Source organism: Sturnus vulgaris, chromosome 17 (genome assembly GCF_052056855.1).
Source record: "Sturnus vulgaris isolate bStuVul1 chromosome 17, bStuVul1.hap1, whole genome shotgun sequence".
NCBI lineage: Eukaryota > Metazoa > Chordata > Aves > Passeriformes > Sturnidae > Sturnus > Sturnus vulgaris.
The window spans coordinates 3277798-3293260 of record NC_142259.1 but is presented as its reverse complement, the minus strand read 5'-3'; the positions used below and the strand labels follow the sequence as shown (position 1 = coordinate 3293260).

At 41.7% G+C, this 15463-nt stretch overlaps 1 protein-coding gene and 1 long non-coding RNA gene across 3 annotated transcripts; one reads left to right on the top strand and one right to left on the bottom strand.

Moving 5' to 3' along the window:
• The first annotated feature begins 2331 nt into the window (after positions 1-2331).
• On the top strand, positions 2332-6946 carry LOC148221789 (uncharacterized). Its single transcript, XR_015807400.1, has 3 exons — positions 2332-2471; positions 5723-5838; positions 6812-6946. It is a non-coding gene; the product is annotated as an uncharacterized LOC148221789 (long non-coding RNA).
• A 2809-nt stretch (positions 6947-9755) lies between these two features.
• Positions 9756-15213, bottom strand: CIMIP1 (ciliary microtubule inner protein 1). 2 transcript variants are annotated; one of them, XM_088175190.1, is made up of 4 exons: positions 15159-15213; positions 14139-14220; positions 13314-13412; positions 9756-11540 (listed from the first exon to the last, which is right to left on the bottom strand). In XM_088175190.1, the coding sequence occupies exons 1-4, from the start codon at positions 15179-15181 to the stop codon at positions 11409-11411; spliced, it is 336 nt and encodes a 111-aa protein (XP_088031316.1). In that variant the 5' UTR covers positions 15182-15213; the 3' UTR covers positions 9756-11408. The 2 variants fall into 2 exon arrangements, with proteins under 2 accessions (XP_088031316.1, XP_014729425.2); XM_014873939.2 differs by lacking the exon at positions 15159-15213 and adding an exon at positions 14690-14836.
• Between the last annotated feature and the right edge of the window lie 250 nt (positions 15214-15463).

The following is a 15463-nucleotide window of genomic DNA, read 5'->3' as shown; positions in this document are numbered from 1 at the left end:
CTGACATTGTTCCTGATGGAAGCAGACAAAAAGTACCAATGAAACAGAAGGGCTGCAATTTAGTTAATTTATGCAAAACACAATCAGCATTCAAACTGGGAGTTACCAAGCAGAAATGTATTGATAGAAAAGCCAAAATACTCTGTGCATAAATTGTGAAATATTGAAAGAGGACTTCAAAGAGACTCCTGGAATTCACATAACTCTAGGCCAGAGAAGATTCAGGAGAGAATTTTGTCACTGCCAAACTCATGAGGAGGGGCTCTGATTTAGTTCCCAGCACTCAGGCCATGGCTCCATGTGTTGCAAACCAGCTCTGCTGTGGCACAAGAGCTTGGAGCAGTAAGGAAAAATAGAAACAGCTTTTTCAGAGGAGTGATTAGCAGGGAGGGTGATTGCTTATGAGGGATGGCTGCTAAGGATTCATGGTAGGGACAGGATAGAGAGGGAAGAGCAGTGAGGAGGTGGCAAAGGACTGAGAGAAATGGAACTGCAGCTGAGGTGGGGCACACAGTTCCAAAGGTAGTCTGTCTGCAGCAGCACCCATGTCACACACTTTCTCTGCCTTCATTTTCTGAATTTGCAGTGTTGTTGGGTTGTAACCACCAACTGTGTTCAAAGGCAAGCAGAAGCCAGCAGTGAGCTGTGCCTGAGGATCTGCTGACCAGTAAGGTTTAGGGAGGGTGGTGGTTTGCAGAGGGGAGCCAAAAGTTATTAATTTCCTACTCTGCTTCCAGCAGCCTGTTTAGGTTGGTTTGATGCCTAAGCCAGGCTGCAATTGAGGTTTGTGCTTTGGTTTCCCTTTAAGTTCCAGTTCCCTGCACACTGTTCTGTTTGCAGCATTTCCTTGACATGACTGTCTGGTGTGGGTTGCTGGTGTTTTTTTGGAATTCCTGTGTGTACAGGAGCTAATAAAGGAACTGTCAGCTCAGAAAGCCCATAAATATGGTTCTAGTGGCTTGGGATAAGAAATGCAGAGATCCCTTGGCCAAGTCTCTTCCGTGGAATTTCTGATGCTATTTCAATTCATTTGGTTTCCAGTAGCTGAACAACCACTGGGGTCAAGCAGAAGTCAAGGTATAAAAATTCATGGCTATGAGCCCCCTTACCTATGAGCTGCCATATGTTAGAGGAATCATCTAGACCATAGCAGTTGTCTTGTGTCCCTTGATGAGTGTTTGTATGCATAATTCAAACGTGTGCATGTGTTTGAATTCCAGCTTTTATTGATTGAATTGGGCTCTGATAATAAACAGTATAAATAAATCAGAAGAGAGTTAAAGCACTGATGTGCTGGGGGGTTGGAATTAAAATGAGTGCAGTGACCTCAAGCAGAATGTAATTTCAAAAGTGCCTGAAATATGCTGATGACATAAAATAAAGCTGAGTAAGTTGGAGGGGCAGAGGAACAAAACAAACTCATCCAAAATGATTTGGATTTATCATTATTATTATTTTATTATTAGGATTACAGGCAGGTAAGTGGCTTATGCAGTTTATTTTAGGGAAGTGTGAGGTAATGAGGCCAGGGACTAAAAGTAATCAGGTGAGAGTGGTGTGGAATGTGGATCTGAGCTTGTGGCAGGGCAGGTGCAGCACTTGTCACTGGTGTCAGACATGCAGAAATCCTCTCAGCTGCTTTGGCAAAGCACAAACCTTCCAGAGGCTGAGATGTGTCTGGTGGTTTGTGCATGGAGAGAGGAGAATCCAGCCTTGGATGTTACTGCAAACATGATTTGTTACTGAGCTGCCTAATAGTCCATCACACAGATTTCAGACTAGAAAAATTTAAAAATGCATTGTTTTGGACTGATGAGCCCCCTGACAACGACAGGAAAGCAAAGAGAAGTTTGTGAATCCTTCCAGTTGGCTAATGGAGAGGTAGATTCTGTGGTTTTGAAAGTACTTGTTTTCTTCTGGTTTTCTTTCCTTCTTTTTAGTCCTAATGTCTATTTTATTTTTTTTAAATGTTTCATTTATCCCCTAAATTGTAAGCTTTGGATTTTTCTCAGTTGTGGCCAAGGAGCTTTTGAAACCAAATCAAAGGCATAAACAATAAAAAGGGAGCTCTGTGTTGAATTCTGTCAATGTCCTCGCAGCTTTTATTGTTCTCATAGAATCCATATTAATTGTCCTTGTTTAAAAGGCCTTTCTCTAACTTGACCTATATCTCTAAATGTAACTTTCATACTTATTTTTTACTGAAGAAATTAGATATTTGAAAATATAATTTTCCTGTCTTACTTTTTACTGCCCCAGTTATACATATATCCTGAAAGATTCCCAATAGTTAGGCATTAACATATTGGAAATTATTATCATTGAGGGCATATCAATAACACAGAGACTCCTCTTTTCCTCTGAGCCCTCTGTGCTGCATCCCATGCAATCCTTTATTGTCTGGAAGCCACAGCTGAGTAAGACATTGAGGAGCTACAGGGAAAACTGAAGTGGGAAGGACAGAAGCTAAGGCAAGTCACAAATAATAATCTCCTACTCTAATCCTTGTGTCATATCAGAATTAAATCAGGAGTGGTGAAAGAATCCTTAGAGAAGTAAGAGATGCACTTGAGATGTTTTTTCTTTTTGGATATCTCTGGGGGTTTGTGGCCTCTGATTGACATGATGTCCTTGCCTGGGATACTGGGAATGTGCTGGATGCCCTTTGAGATGAGCTCTCCCCCCACCCAGATGTGGATGTTGCTGTGATTTTGATGTTGTCACAGTAATAAGGACAGAAGGATGCCCTCCATGTTCTGGTCTCCATTGGTTCTCCACAGCAAAGGATTCATGTTGGCCACAATCTGCAGCCTCAGAGTTGTGTTGTCAGCTTGGGCTGTTGTCACACACTTAGCTAATACCCTCCAGTAATTTTATTTCTTATTCACACACACACTTAATGTCCTTAGTCATTAGACTGAAAAATGTTAACCTTGTCATAGTTAGTGACTGGAAGCAGAAAAGTCCATTTAATTCTCAGGGGAATGAATTCTAATTTTCTGCTTGTCAGAAAGTGGCATTTTACATATTTTTCTCTTTTTTCCCCCACTAGTTTAGTGGTAATTTTAAATGTGTGTGTCATGGGAATAGACCTTTAGTCAGTGCTAAACACCCCAAAAGCCTTGGCAGGGGTCCAATGTAAAAGAATCTTGACCAAGAGCTGCTGCTAAAGCTCATTTCAGGCACTGCAGAGAACAGGGGGGTGAGAATGAAAAGTTAAGAGATAAGAGGTCAGCACAGAGGGCACATTAACATTGCATGTCAGGATGCATTTCTTCCCCCAGCAAATATGGATGGATGAAAAGCAGCTCATCTGGAATAAAATGTCCAATGAAGAAATAAATTATGTTAATCAAGCAGACTAGTACTAATATTTGTCATTAAGATGTGACATTTTCTAATTAATGTCGCAAACTACTGTGAGCCTTTAAAAACCATACTGGTGGGAAGGGAAGTTGTCTGCACATACTGAGTTCCCTGCTCCATGAAAGAGAAGAGCTTGTCTTGAAAAATAGACGGCATTTATGGCAAAGAGAAATAATCCTCCCACAGATTACAGCTGTTCACTGCATTGTTGTGTTGGTGGTCTTATCTCATCAGTGGATGTTTTATATGGTTCTTTTTATCTTTTGGATGCATTTCCATAAGACTGTTCTGAGGAGGACATTGTGTACTGGGAGCTGGATGTATTTTGAGAAAGAGACACCACTACAAAGAACTCCAAGTTTAAATTGCAAAGATGGATGAAGTAAAAATGAGGGATGGTTATTTAGCTTTTTACAGATGGGAGCTGAAGCAGGGGAGGTGACTGTTGTGGCCAAAGTCACCCTGGGAGTCTGTGGAATTGCATCCTGATCTTTGAAGTGCAATTCCAGTATTTTACCATATATTGTCTTCTGTTCCCTTGCTGCTGAATGTGGATTTGAAATGCACATGTGTAATGAGCCAAGCATGTTCTGCATATGTTTAGCCAAACTGTGACCTCAGGGACAGGAGGGGAGCACTCCCTGGTCTGGTTAGGAGAGCTTCCATGGCTGGGCTCATCCAAGGACTGTAAAGCAGTGTTGGCATTTGCTTTATGAAATTAAAGTCCTTCTGCTGCCTGTTTGGTGTTTTAGCATCTGTGGGTTGTGGAGAGGCCTGGCAGGGCAGTGGGGGATGCTGCATGGCTGATGGTGTGACCCCTTGTACTGTCTGAGCACCAGATGCTCGTTAATGATTAGTGTGCAACAAATTAATAAATCGATACCACAGACAAAAACCATCCATTACAGAGGCCTCTCAAATCTCTCCTGTGAGGGAGAAGGGAGACCTGCAGGCATTACATTCTTCACTGGACACAAATGCCTCTGGACTCTGTGCTGTCCTGACACCTTGCACAAGGAACGTACACTTGAGATTAATTATATTCCATAGGAGGTTCAATATGTGCTGGGAAAAAAACCCTGACATTTTTGGCTTAGTTTTGTTATATGCAGATGTTCTTGCATCTTGTGGTCAGCACAAAGTGGGCTCAGGAGGAACAAGTCCCATGTGCTGCCTTCCTGTAAGGTCCTGGCGTCCTGCCCTGAAGGGTTTTATCCACAGGGACTCTTTTCAGACAACACCTTTGAAGTCTAAAGATAAGATCTCATTGGCCAAGCTCCCTCTGTAGCTTTGTGGAGAACAAGGATGCTGTGGTGCATCATTTAAAGTCTGAATCTGGACTGCAGTTCTGAATCATGACCAGAGTTTAAAAGTAATGCATGTGGTACATCAAACACAGCTGACCCTGAGCCTCCCTCAGCCAAAATCGGGCAACAAATTGAGTTACTGTCTTGTCATCATTAGGCTGTCAGAAGCATAAAACCTTCTGTGCATCTGGCCTTGTTTTTCAGAAATAAAAAGCATTTAAAGTTGGTGTGATACATTATGGAATGCAGGCAATTAATGCACTTGTAATAACCAAAGGGAGAATTCAGAGAGAATTCAGATGTGGCTTCTGAATCTGTACAAACACCTACAAATCCAGAATGGGCCAGGGGAGTAAATGAATCACTGATTAGCCTGACTAATTTTTCCATTCTTCTTACATAAGAAGTGTGTGTGTACTTCTGTGCTATGCTTGGGGCATAATTTATGTATTGCAATAAATAACAAGTATATGTGTGCATAATTAGAAGGGACAATAAAGAAAAGCAGTTGATGAAATTGAATTATGCATAATAAAGCTGCAGTTTTTCAGGGAAGGCTGTAGTCATCAGGAGAGAAAGTGAAGCTTTTTTGTTTTGTTAGTGTTGTGAGAGACCTGAGCTGGGACTGCAGTCTTGTAAGACTTTATATTTTTATGTCTCATTGTATTACCCCACGGGGTATGGGCAAGACCCAGGTGAACAAACCAACATTTTGGAACCTGAGGTGTAGGATAAACTGCAATCTGTCCTTATGGGGACTGCTCAGGAAGCTTACAAGACAATGCTCTGTATTTATCTACCTTTCCACAATAAAAATGTATAAATCATCATTACAGAGCCCTTCTTCAAAAGAGAAAAATTTGGCTCACTAGGTTTGAAGAGCAATTCTTATATTTGGATGGTTTTACACATCCATGATCACCCTGCACGTGCTTCATTCAGCTTCATAGCAAGTCCAGCAACACTGCCAAATACACACATTAAATGAATGTAAAATACATTCCAAATAATTGCAGTATTTATGTAATTTGGTGTCTTCTGTGTTCCAGAAACCCTCAACAGCTGGTTAACCCCAGCAGGACCAGTGAGCTGAGAGGGGCACAGGGAGCTCTGGGGTCTGGCTGCCCAACAGAAGCAGCTGGGTCCTGCCTGTCACTGCTGCCAGGTAAGGATGGATTAGCAGTGACTCCAGCAGTGCAAATGAAAGGAAAATGGAAAGCAAATTTCGGCAGTTCTTTCATGAATCCTTTAAGTGTAGAATTCTGCATCTATGCATGCAGGACATTTTAACTGAGATTTGCTGAGTATGAAGGTGGTTCCCTCTCATTAAGTTAAACAGCTCTGGCCCAAGGTGAAGGAGTAAGGCTCCAGCTGTCCATTGCTTGTGGCTATCCCAGTAAAATACTGATTTGCTCAGCACTCCTACTTTAAACAAACAGAAGGGCAAACAAACATGGTGAAAAACGTGGTTTGGTCAAATCTATCTATGGCAGGAGCTATTCTTGTTTGCACATAAGTAACTGCAATTATTGTGGACACAGCTTCAGGGAGGACAGAAGCATCAGCAGTGCTCTTTGGGAACCAGGTTATTGTTCAGTTTGCACTGCAGTGTATTCCCTTTACCTGGCACCTGGCTCAGGACCCAAAAATTGTAGGTTAAAGTGACTTTTCCTACTTTAAATATTCAGGGCCCGTTTCCTGGAGCAGAGTTCTTCTGACCCAGCAGAACCACTGTCCCTGCACCCTGTTGTCTGTTCAGAAGCAGCACAGCCAGCCTGACTTCTCAGGCCTTGGGCTTAAGCAGCAAGGGCTGTTTTGTTGCCACAGAGAACTCCCAAATTTGCCTGTGACTACAGCCAGGGAGGAAATGAGGTAGGGGAGAAGATGTCCATGTCCAAGTGAACCCATAAACCTTAGAGACTGTAAACACGTGGGGTTTGTTCATTAACCAGTGTAGTGCCAAGATGGAAGCTGAAATGGGTGGGATGGGAGCAGAGAAATCACACAGCTTTTACTGAAACAAAGGACATGGCTGGGCTCTGGCAATTGGAGCATAATGGCTGTTTATTTTTTCCAGACAGGGACTGGAGCTCACTGGGGTTTTTTTGGGCTCTTGCTTTGTTTTTGTTTTGCTCCAGCTTTTAAGGATGAGAATGTTGTGTCTGACGCGTGTCAGCGAGCAGAGGAGATTCACGAGCAGAGCTGGGCTCGTCTTGCTCCCCGGTGAGGAATAAAAGCTTTGCCCGTCTCTCACTTCGGGAGGAGAAGGAGGGGCTGCGGGAAGTGAGAAGGCATTGTCAGGTTCGGGTCAGGCTGGAGCATCACGGATTAGCCGGGTGTCACTCGGCAGCCTGGAGGCATCGCTGGGAAAGCCGAGACAGAAATGTGCGTGCAGGGCTGGGGGCGAGGGCTGCCACGGCTTGTTTGGGTGCAGGGCTGCTCTCCACATTTATGATCTTTCGGGAAAGCAGTCAGGAAAATGGACTGAATAAAGAGCCCTTTATCGAGGAAGCAGAAAAAATGGCCACTTCTGCAGCCCTGTATTGGAACTCTAAATGATGCTGTTATTATAGCTGTTAAAAATTTTGATTAACAAGAGTTGTGTCCACATTTAATCCCAGTCTGGTACCTGCAAGTCTGATCTTGCACCCAGGGAAGCTGCTGTCAGTGGAGCCACCAAACTGAAAGTGTGGTGCTGGTGGGGAGTGAAGATTCTTTGCTCTGTTTATTTCTTCGTGGTTGCATCTGTTTTTATGCTTTGAAGTCCACAAGTTTATTTCAATATTTAGTGAGTTTTTAGTTTATTTCACTTCTTTAGTGAAGCAGACAAAGCAGTGAGGGGGAAAGTATGAGGGAAGGGGCTAAATTTAGAGTCACCTGGGCCACATACACAGCATGTGACCACAAGGTGTAGAGGTGTAATTTCCATTCATAAAAGCACATTGTATAGACCCCTCACTTCCCAATTTCAGCCAGATCTCATATGTAACTGCAGAGCACAGCTCACCTAAAACAGGACAAATGATGTTAATAAAATTGGGATGGTTTAAAATTATTTCCCATTAGTCTTTTCCATGTATGACTGAGGAACAATGTTTTGTTCACTTCCAACCCAATCAGTTTCACAGCACAACGGTATCAATTTCCAGTACAGTTAAATTTATTCCAGTATGGTCCAATGAAACGGTCTGACATGCTTTCAGCTAAATGACAATTTGATGGGATGTGAAAACCACAGGAGCCAGGAAGAAGGTAATAGTCTGTGAGTGGGCCTTATCTGTCTTGCTACCAGGGCACGGCTTCAAGGGGAACAGAACACAACACAGTGAGGAACCCAAAGCAAGCAGGGCCTGGGCTGGGCTTCACAGAGGAGCAGAGGTTTCTGCTCTGGCTGCAAGTGACTCTTTTAGATCAATGTTTGTCATTTTGCTACTTTGTACAGTGTGGAAGGAACAAAAAAGAATCCTTCACTAAAGGAGGAAATGATGTGTGTGAATGGGGACCTTACGTCTGTGAAAATTATAATAACAAAATCTACATGCTCCGTTTTGTAAGGAAACAATCTCAGAACTAAAGTTACTGACAGAGCAGCCCATAGGATGAACTGGAAGCAGGAGTTTGTTGCTCAGCCTTAGGGCTGCAGTGAGTGTCATTGGGATGTCACAGCACATCACTGCAGAGCACTGAGGTTTATTCTCCAAGCATCCTTTCAGGCACTGGATCACTTGTCTGTGCACAGGCTGTGGCTGCTTTTCACCTTGGCTCTTTCCAAATGTACAGCAACTCTTGTGTGCTGATTGCAACCTCGGTAGTGCTACTTACTCAGAATCACCAGCAACTATGATCTAATAAAAAACCACTTGATTCTCTGTAAAATGCATTTTAAATAAATAGCAATCTATTGACTCTTGTCTCCTGGTAAAGTGTCTTATATTAACGAAATTATAAATAGCAAGTGCCAGTTCTGTGCCAGTTCTAACAGCACAGAAAAGAACACATTGTGAAGCAAAACACCAGGTTTTTGTCCCCCAATTTTGTTAAGTGAGTGTTTGTGAAAAAGATAATTTCGATTTCATTGTTCTTCAACTTAAATACAGCTGCCATTTAAGCCTTTGTTGTTATTTCATCACACACCCAGGAGAGCACCTGCAGGGACCATCCTTGGTGGCACACTGGGGCTGACCCGTTTGCACTCTGGCTCTGCTGCCTGGGTATCACATGCAGTAACATTTCTGTGCTTCTCTTCTGAAAGACCATGCACAGCTCTTCTGTAAACGAGTCCCTTAGCAAAGTTCACCTGAAAGCAACACTAAAGGCCAGGTGGCTTCAGCTTTCTGAAAATTTTTTGTCAACCAAGGAGTTGCTCTGCAGCTCCCTGTGCTCACCAGAAGCTTCACAAAAAAATGAAAATTTGGTTGGAGCATCAAAGCCATCTAAATACACTTACATCTTGTTCTCATATTTTGATTCTGCTTTGACTTGCACAGAAACACAGGCCTAACACTTTTATAGAGAATTAAAATAGTTTAGACTGTTGTTGCACTTTTGAAGTGATTTAATTTTGTTTTGAAGCATTTTCTCGTGTGTACAGAGTTTACTAACACTGTCCTGACCTTGGAGATGTGTGGTATTTTACAGTGTGCAGTGGCATTTATGTACCCAAGCTGGCTCCAATAAATAGGTTAATTTCCACAAATTAAGGGCCAGGTTTCAAACATAACAAGGTGATACAAAGGACCTTTAGGATTCACAGCTGGGGCAGATGACTGGGCAGTCCTTTGTCAGCTGCAAATCCACAACTTCTACACAATTTTTTTCATGTAAAATGTTAGAAGTGTTGGGGAAGAAATAGTCACGTTTATAGTTTCACACAACACCAAAACCCTGAATACATGGGACAGATTTTGAAAAAGAAGTGACTTAAAATCTTAGATTATATTCCTTGCACATCCCAAATTAGTCTTTATCGAAGTATCTCCTGAAATAAAAGTACTTTAAAGGATAGAATGTACAATACAAAACCCTTACTGTCAGGACAGAGTTAATATTCTGACATTGGAATAAGAGTCAGGAATGTCCAACTGCAGATGCTAGACAAAGAATTTATTTTGGTTTTCAAAATCAAACCATGGCTCATCTGGATTTGGATTTCACTTCATACAAACATCCACTGGATATTTGGTGCCAGCTTTGATTTTTAATATAACTCTTTAAAAGCCAGTGAAGTTCCCCTTTTATCTGGCCTGAATTAAAGCAATTTAATTGCTACTAAATGACATATTAATCATTATTATACCTGTTTATATAAACCAGACAAGAGTAGGATCTTATGACCTTAAAATAAACTGAAGAACCACATACCACATGATTAAAATAAGCAAGAGATACAAACCTGGCAATGACAAGAAAGCACACCGAATTTAAATATTGTTCTTACAATTATCTTGGTTGTCCAAAGAACAGTGTACACAGGTTATGGTTAGTAGCTAAACTGCAATTTAACTTCAATTTCCAGAGTCTGATTCCAAGTTATTCTTTATTCTGGTTTTTAAGTAAAGTGTCTGAAGTTACTTCTGCTATGTGTTCTCTTTCTTGGGTAATCTTTCCAAAGGATGTGACTCACTTCTCCATTATTTGTAAAGAATATGAAAAAAAGTAAAATATTATTATTTTGCGGCCATTTGGAAATGGATGTCAAAAAAAAAAAAAAAGGTGGGATGTTGATCACCGTGAGTCATTTCTTGGGAAGAAGGGAAGAACAAACACTGGTTGCTGCCTTACTGCTGTGAAAGCCAAGGACTTAGTGCTGACTCAAGCAGTAGATATTGGTGGTTGCAGAACACAAAGGAGATTTTGGTTAAAGAGGAAAACCTTTCCCCTCTAAGTGATAAGGAGTTAGAGGGAGCTGCCTGTGTTGATTTTTTGGAGGCTCTTCTGGTTTGAACACCTCAGGCAGTTTGAATTCTATTGTGCAAACAGCTGCTGCAGCTCAATGAGTCCTTCTGAGTTTGCAGAAATCCTGGCAAATCTTCAGGTGCATAATGAAGTGCAGGACTGAACTCCAGGGCACCGAGGGAGCCACCCCAGTAACTCCCAGTGCCATCACCTGCTGGCTCTGAGCATCTCTCCCTGCTTAGTGCAAATAGTGGTATACACAAAACTGAAATGATAGAAATCCATTTGCATACTGATCAACTAACAGAAAATCCCTGTTTTGATACTAAAACTGTTTTTTCAAACTGACTTTGTGTCACTGTGGCCTTTGTGTACTTTATTCCTTTACTGGGAACTACTCACTTACTTATGTGTGTAACTACACAAAATACCTGCAAAGCACACCCAACACAAAACCCAGTGTATTTTATGAGTAGAGGTCCTCCTGGAGAAACAATTGTAAAAATTTGTATTGTCATGCCAACTTCCAATGAATATTTTTTAAATTATAGTCTTATTAGTGCTAAAAAAAATAGTACATGCCCTGGAATCTTTATTTGAGTTTATTCATTGTTATGTCTAAGTTACAAGCAGAATCTCTGAAGCAGAGTTAACAGCTTGGATGCCATAGATTCAATTAAGTAAAATGAAAATGTTCACACTTTACCAAAATGATTATGGATTTTTACATAAATAGCAGAAATGATCAACAATCCAACAGTCCACTACTGGCTATTTCCTTAGGAATGCAGATGGATCTTTGTGCCTCTTTATTTCATGTCACTCAGAGGGCTCACACGGTCACTTCTTACTACAGACAGCTCCTCTGCAGCTTGGGATGTGAAAATTGTGTTCAAGTGCCAGTGCTGGATCACCTGATCTCCAGCCAATAAATCCCTGGGTAGTTTTAGGTACTGGAGGAGATGGAAGCACCTAAAAATCAAAGTAACATGTAAAACTGAATGATGAAAAGGATTTTGGTTGAAGTTTCTGTCATGCAACATTGTCTTTTGTGCTGTAGTGTTCTAAAACCAACAATCAAGTCATTGTTTAGTAGTGTATGTTGGAATTAGTTTCTTTTTTTAAGTTTGTTTCAATACTAAGGGCTTTAATTGCTTAACATTATTAGAATTTTAAAATTATTATTATGTATGGTAAAAGCTCAAGCTGAAGATAATCATCATCATCATCTTTAAAACTAATTAACTTCTGCAAACAAGAGAAATAGTGTTTTCTCCTTGCTGTAATATATTTGGTAGCAATGCAGCTATGGAATAATAATTTTAAATCCAAATGCCAAAGGTATTACTGACCAAGCTGGCTTTAACATCAAGAACTACTTATTCATTCTACCTTCCTTCTGCTTTGAAAGATGTGTGAGCAGCAAGTTAATCTGCAACTAATCTAGCTAAAAAGGAAACAAAACAAAACCCAACAGACTCTGTTCAGTGACTGCTGTGCTTACTTTGGCTGAATCATCTCAATTGGGCACGTTCTATCATTTCAGCATCTGGGGACTTAGCAGAGAAATACACAGCAAGAGAACAATGTTTCAGTTCTCTTGCCAGAGTTGCTTCACTTTGTTCTTTGGCCAAGATTAGAAAATGTTTATGATATTTAGGTGGAGCAGTTCCTCAGAAAAGATAATTTTTATGGCCAAAAGTGCCACCCACTGAGCAGGATAATGAAGGAAATCATGTCCCACTTTTGGTCTGGGGGAGGGGACTACGCAGAAGCTTTTATCAGTCTAACCTAGAGAGAACAGATTTGACTGTTATCACAAGGTAAATGTGCAGAAAGACAGCTCTGAAAAGGATGTATGAAACTTCACTCTGAATATGTAAAGGGTGACCTAAATCCCAGCTAACCCTTCTCTTCCAGTTCTGAGGTGAAATGGAAACTCTGTTCCACTGTGCACCAGGCTCTGCACACTTGTGGAGCAGCTGATAAGTGCAGGATTTGTTCATGCACCAACACCCTCATGGGGCTGAGACTTGACTGAAACTGAAACTGCAACTGGACTGAGGTTGGAGGTTTGGGACAAAACTGAAGAACAAATAGCAGTAATGGCAGAAATTATGCCATTTCATTTCTTTACCACTCTCAGCACTAGCTCTTAATTTTTAATTTAATCTCAGTAAAAGCTTTGACTACTTCCTTACCTTATCTCCCCACCCTTAGAATCCTTTCAAAGAAAGCTAGATCAACAAGTAAGAATTTCCAATCTCCTTTATTTCCCTAATCTTCTCTAAGTGGACTAACCTTCCTTTTTGTTAGCATATTCTGCTTCCCCTTTTTTGAGTCCATTCCTCTCCCAATGTCACTGCTTTAGCTGCCTGTGGAGTCACCCTATTCATTGGTGATCCTGACACACCGTATTTGTAAATTAAACCATCAGTCACATTCTACTCTCCAGCTGTTTGACAGCTTTAAGACTCTGAATGTACATATCAATCATATAAAACAAAATAATTACGACTTGGCTTATTAGAACTGGCTTCTTATTAATTTATGGTACTGAAGAGGACAGTGGTATTGTCTCTGCCAAAAAGCAGACTCTTAAATAAAGGTAGAAAAATTACAGCCATATCCAAAGAGCAATTCTTTGTCTTAAACCCCCCCTATAAGACAAGTGTTTTTCAGAGCTTGTGTGGTTTCTTAAGACAGATGTTGCTGTATTGCAATTTTAAAATCGAATTTTCTAACCTTAATGTATTTTTCTATAGGTGTTACAGGTCGAATCTGCAGGTGATCTGGAAGCTGAAGCTTGGGCTTTGCATCTTCTTTCTTTTCATCTCCAAGCAACTAGAACCAAGACATATTTAAAAACTGAACTCTTTATCTTTTAAAATATACTGCAATATGTGATATCCACATCATTCCCCTCATTGTTGCATATTAACTTCCTATTCTTTCCACCTCAAGCAAGATTACTTATTTCAGTGCATTGGAAATTACTGGATATTTTTGTTTCAGAAGACATGCAAACTACATTTATAAGTATGCAGGGGCTGCATCAATCCTGTTCTTTAGCAATGAAATACTATGATTCCAAATGTAACATCATGTGCTACTATATTCTAATATCTAAACATCACTGAGAAGAGACATCACTCCAAATATTTTCATTTGTTGTAGATTCCCCCACTGACAATTTAATTAGCTGGAACCTTTTCCCCTAGATTTTTAAAATACCATATGGAGAGACAAAGGCGAAATATTTTCCTGTGAGTACTAGTGTATCTAGTACTTGTTAGCACTACTAGGAGTCATGCTTCTCAAGACAAATATATCAGGATATGCACAGCATATAAATTACCACTTGATGTATTTTATTCAGAAGAAAACTGAATATTTGAACCATTTCAAAAGCAGTGCAGTTGCTACCTTGGATGCCAGTGTAGTAAAGCATACTCAGTACATTTCTAGTCTTCTGTGCTCTCATAATTTTGTGTCCAGATAAATTTGTGCACAAGTAGATTTCATGTATTGGTTTTATTACAAACCGTATTACATGACATTCAATGTTACCTCCTCAAGAGGTGTTTTCAAAAATCCCCATTTCTCAGGCCATCTTTTAGCAGCATCTTCTTCCTTTTCAATACGATTTTTCCTGAAACCAACAGACAAATATTTAAGATTACTTTGAAAACTTTCACTTAAAAATAATCCCAGCACGCCAACCCAACTATTGATGTCACAAAGCACAGCACTTTAGTAGGAATCTAAACTTCCATCTCAAAACAGCAAGTTAATGTACAAATTATCATTGTCTGACTCAGAGCTAGTGGGAAAATATTTTCCAGAGGTTTGAAGCAGCGCATGTGAACGCATCGCTTTGTTAAGAAGCGGAGGAGGTTGAAAAGCAAGCACCGATGTCCTTTCAAATATACTTTTATTTACTGTGTTGACTGAGGAGATGCCCCGACCCCACAGCCAGCGGGGAACGAGGGGTTCACTGGAGCCAAGCCCTGCCTTTTTTACCAAGGCACGCTCTTTAAACACACATGGGAACTTTCAGCGCGGAGCTGCGGGGAGGGGAAGGTGGACGGGAGCGGTAGCACAGCAGCCGTGGCTGTTACCAGCAGTTTTCCTGCGCTACGAAGTTGCCGGGCTCCATCGCGCCGGGGCCGGGGCGCCTCAGCCCCGCCGGAACCCGGGACTCGCCGCGGCCGCTCGGGCGTTGCGGGGCAACGGCGGCGGGAAGGGCGGGAGCTGATGTGGGCGGGGACAAGATGGCGGGAAGGGCGACAACGTGTTTCAATGTTGGGAAGTGCCCACATACTCCCTGAGGGGAAGGATCCGCTTCTCTCGTCCTTTGGAAGTTCTCCGGTGGCACCACAGCCAAGTTTCAGGGAAAAAAGAAAAAAAAGTTCCCGCTGCCTGCTTTCCTGTGGCCCTTGGGTCACGCACAAGATGGCGCCGGGGGGAATTCGTGTGGGCGGGCACAAGATGGCGGAAGGGGCGGGAAATCATGTGGGCGGGGCCACGGTAATAGGAGGCGGGGCAATAATAATTAATATAATAAAATATTGGGAAGTGCCCACATACTCCCTGAGGGGAAGGATCTCCATCTCTCATCCTTTGGGAGCTCTCCGGTGCCACTACAGCCAAGTCTCAGGGAAAACACCAAAAAAATCCCTCTCCCTGCTTTCCTGTGGCCCCTCAGACAGGCACAAGATGGCGGCGGGGGGAACCCGTGTGGGCGGGCACAAGATAATATGGGGGCGGTCCCAAGGTAATGGGCGGGACGGGTAATAATTAATTAGTGTAACAAAATATTGGGTAGTGCTTACACACTCCCTGATCGAAAGATACCCTTCTCTTGTCCTTTGGGAGTGCTCTGGTGGCACGAC

Bases quoted from the DNA above. Each gene is read 5' to 3' on its own strand.
- CIMIP1 (XM_014873939.2), bottom strand. From the start codon at position 14,727: ATGGAGCCCGGCAACTTCGTAGCGCAGGAAAACTGCTG. The intron at 14,221-14,689 runs GTAACAGCCACG...TGTTGGTTTCAG, and splicing joins GTAGCGCAGGAAAACTGCTG to GAAAAATCGTATTGAAAAGG. The intron at 13,413-14,138 runs GTAACATTGAAT...TCTTGGTTCTAG, and splicing joins TGAAAACACCTCTTGAGGAG to TTGCTTGGAGATGAAAAGAA.